The 4246-nt window shown below is 34.6% G+C and overlaps 1 protein-coding gene across 1 annotated transcript in view; it reads right to left on the reverse strand.

Annotated features, from left to right (window-relative positions):
* Nucleotides 1-23: 23 nt before the first annotated feature.
* Nucleotides 24-4246, reverse strand: part of SRFBP1 (serum response factor binding protein 1) — an 83767-nt gene continuing 79544 nt past the window's right edge. The window contains exons 5-8 of the mRNA XM_009321120.1: nt 3703-3784; nt 1994-2738; nt 1532-1569; nt 24-804 (exon numbers count right to left, since the gene is read on the reverse strand). Coding sequence (XP_009319395.1) covers nt 617-804; nt 1532-1569; nt 1994-2738; nt 3703-3784 — 1053 coding nt within the window. The 3' untranslated portion in view covers nt 24-616. The remainder of the gene's footprint in view (nt 805-1531; nt 1570-1993; nt 2739-3702; nt 3785-4246) is intronic.

Raw genomic sequence — 4246 nt, forward strand, 5'->3', positions numbered from 1 at the left:
GTATAATCAAAGGACAGAGTTCACAATTTAACAGGCCAGTATTTTATTGCCTTCCAGAAATTTTCATGTCATGCATACTACTGATTAGCTTTTCCAGCTATCCGATACATTCATGAATTCGTTAGGTCTGTTCACGTTTAAGAATCTCTTACTTTTCTCAGTTGAAATGTATTTGATAATATAGTCCTAGGATTATCACATCAATATTTTGTATTCTCCCCTCTCTTTTGACATCCAAGTCCTCATATAGTTTAAAGTACATTTTTACACAAAAAAAAGTTCCAAAGAATCTGTACTATTCCTACAGGGCATAAAGGATGTTCTTAAAAACCATTCATTCACGTCAGAGTGTATTTCATAAATGGTGGCACTACGTATTGGGACTTATGAACCAACACCATATGACCATACATTAGTCAACAGACAGCACATTGAATAAATGAAGCAATCTTCATTATTAACAGATGGTAAGTTCTAGCAGTTGCTATTTTATAGGTTGCAAAGGATAAGGACGGTACAACAAAAATGTTCAAACAGCAGTTGTTACTTCGTAAGAAAATACCACGGGATGCAAATCTGCAATAATCTTTTTTTAAAATGTCAATTTACATATAGTCTAGTCATCAAATTTAATCTTTTTCCCTTGGAATGCTGTAATTTGAGACATTTGTTCCCGGCGTCTCTTGCTTGCTTCCCATGATGGATGAAGAGGCTGCTCCAAACATGCTTTCTTATTGTTGCATTTAATACCTGCAGCTTTTGCAAATGGTTGCTTCTTGAGCTGTGGTTCCTTTTTAAGAAGAGCTGCGCAAGAAGTGCAAAATAAAACATTAACTACATCACGAACCTTCATAAAAATATGCTAAAACTACCTTGGGTTTGCAGATATTTTCAAGAATTTCTTAATGAGCCATGGGGAACACATTCATCTGAATGTTCACAGCAAGATTTCCTTGTCTTGCAGCCCAGTAAATTGTGACTTGGTAGACCGCAGATAGTTAAGATTTATTATTACTGATCACATTCAAAATTTGCGTAGACAAATATTCAGCAGTGTCTCAACTTTTTTCTTCACAATAAACCAATGAGATATCACACAATGTAACTCAATATGACTGAAATTATATCCTTGATCCAATGAATTCCAAAATGGAACCATATACTATAAATGGAATCAAATATTGAAGGAATTACAAGATAAATGACTTGTTAAATATTATAATCTGACATCTTTACCTGTGCACAGGTAACACTAACTGCTCAACATGAAGACAGATGCAAAAGCACTTTCCTGTGTAAACCCTACTTCAAGTATTTCTAATATTAAAAAATTGGAAGTAGCAAACCATATCCACAGATTAAAATGAAAGCTCACCAATTTGACCATTTTAACAACAAATGTTAAAATATGTGCCACAAAATTGAAATTAAGCAAAAAACAGCCTATCATGATTAGACTGCAGAGGCAACAAAATCTCAAGATCGTTTTACTCTTATAATTTTACCTATTTACAGGTTAAGTAATACATACCTGTTCTTCCATTTTTGAGAGGCTGGTCTTTAGTATTTCTAAAAGTAAAAAGAGAATTTAAGATTTTTCCAGAAACTTGTAAGATGACAAACACCTGTGAATCAAGAATTGTCATCACCAAAACACCCGTGCAATGACTTTTCAAGCATAATGTGCAAACCCCTTATATATTGTTTCCTCTTTGTTAATAAAGAAGTAAAAATAGAAGTATTCAGTAGTGATTTAATTTGGATGCAGGTCTAGTTAGGAATCCTAGGTATATGTCAGTGCTAATGTGAATATGAAAAATGCATAAGTGTCAAGAAAGCGCAAGAAGACTGCAGAGTAGCTTATGTGAAAATGTTCTAAGCTGTAATTGGCTGAAATTCTCCTTATTTGGGAAGGGCTACTAAAAATCACAACAATTTCCATTACTGGGAAGGAGGGAGGGAATGGAGAACATAACAAGGGGAGAAGGTTTACCTTCTTCTGTTTTGAGATTTCTGATTAGAGGTAGACAAAGAACTGCAGAACATTGATTCTAGTTTGCTTGCTTTTGCATGTGGCTTTCCTTCCTCCATGATAAAATCTTGCACTGTTCTAGGCACTGTGTTCTCTTCGTTCTTCACTATGTTTTTCTGAAGTCTATCCTTTTCTTTTGCTGAAGAAAAATCAGTAACTGCTGCTATCTTTTTCTTTCTTTTTACTTTGCCAATGAAGAAATCATCATTGCTGTCACTGTCAGAATCTGATGACTGGTTATAAAACCTCTCTTCAGTACTATCATCAAAGTACTCCTCTTCATTAGGATGTTCCTGGTCACTATCATCATTCTTTCTTTCTTTTATTGCATTTAATTTGTTCGTGCTCGTATTTTCTTTCCTTTTTTGATAGCCAAGTTTTTTTCCTGTTTTATTCTGAGTGATGGCTTGCATTTCTACTGCCTGAAATGAAGATTCTTCTGGAGCACATGCTTTTTCCATTTCCACAGTTTTCCGCTCAGATTCACTCTCACAAAGTTCTTCAGCCACCCCGTCAGTTTCTATTTTCATACTCATTTTTGTTTCGTGTTCACCTCCTTGCTGTTTTTGAGCTAGTTTAGGAGCTTGGTCATCCAAATCACTATTGAAATGTTGCGCTGATTTAGGCTGTTCTTCTGACTTAGCCTTTTTCGAAGGAGTGGCTTTGTCTGGGTTCTTTCTTGCATCCTTAAAAGCTGTTACAGCAGCTATACAAGGGCCAGAAGAAAAATCTTTTGTTGCAGCTACACATGAGTTTACGTAAGTTATTTTAATACAATAAAACATTTTTGTAAGTTAAATATGTTGTATTGAGTAAGCATATTTTGAATGTCCTTACCAATCATCTACTGAACACATGGGGCAAGAAATACCTTACAGTACAGCATCAACAAAAGTGAGGAAAAGAAATTATTACCAACTGAATATGCTGTTAAACTTGGATTTAACTGTGAACTTCGCTTTCAGAAAATAATCTACAGCTGATAATCATGTTCATTTAGGGCATTACTTTGTGTGTAAAAATGGCAAACAAATAGTAAATTGCTCAGATATAATTAAATGGGTATTTGACATGCTCTGTTATTAACAAAGTGACTTTGTGACATTATTACTAGGACTTGACCCTTTTTAACATCAATTTTAGTTAGAAAATTTGCGTTTAAAGAGAACAGGATATAACCTAAAGAATGAGGAAAAATTCCCTAAGGATACTGGGGACAGTCCCCAGGGAAGTTTAAGGGAGTTATTTGCACAACCTTTTAGCTGCCTTTGGAAACCCAGTTGTAATGCTCCTTTTACCTTTGTATCTGCATGTTATTGTGCTCATTGCCAGTTCAGTCCTATTTAATTTAGAGATACTCCATTATATCCATCTGATTTTTAGAGTTCCCATTATGAGCCCTGTTTGTCTTACACTCTATATCTTAAATGTCATATAGCATACTATCACGTATAAGCCCATTTCAACCAATATAACTGACTACAAGCTTGTGACACTTGGTTCACTGCAGCTAGTTAAGGTAATTACAGGAGCTTTTCAGTTTTTTACTTTTCTTTTTGTACTGGTTGTTCATGTCAGGAATGTACAGGAACAAGGTAACACACCAGTAAACTACTGAAGTCATAAACAAGTTAATATAATATAATATAATATAATATAACATTTCATACCTTTAAGTTCAACAAATCTGGGTTTCAAGATGGGATGTGTTGCAAGTCTTGCAATGGCTCGCTCAGTTGCAGTACAATTTGGCTATAGAAAATAAATTCAAAGGCATGAAGTCAATAGAATGGTGAATACTTATACAGGTCTGTATCAGTTATGCTACAATGCATACCAATGTGATTCTGGGCTATCAACAGAACAAGAAGAAAAGCTTATGACACTATAATGTTTGAATATTTATTTTTCCTGTATTACTGTCATTCTAAATGAAGAAGAATCTGACTGCCCAAACACTGACAGAAACGTAAGACATGTAAATCTGCTATTTCTCAGGTACTGAATAGGGATAACATGATTTTTTTTTTTTTAAAGCATACCAGACACATCTTTCAGAGCTAACACACTGATTTTACATTCACTATTTCTTACATGTGCAAAGCAAATTCATGAACTTCCTGAATAAAGAACATCATATTGGTAGAAGGCATTCTGCATGAAGGAATACAGCAGCTTGCAAGAAGCACAGTATGGATGCCATAAAAGTAGGAA

Source organism: Pygoscelis adeliae, unplaced genomic scaffold, assembly GCF_000699105.1.
Source record: "Pygoscelis adeliae isolate BGI_AS28 unplaced genomic scaffold, ASM69910v1 Scaffold83, whole genome shotgun sequence".
NCBI classification, from domain to species: Eukaryota; Metazoa; Chordata; class Aves; order Sphenisciformes; family Spheniscidae; genus Pygoscelis; species Pygoscelis adeliae.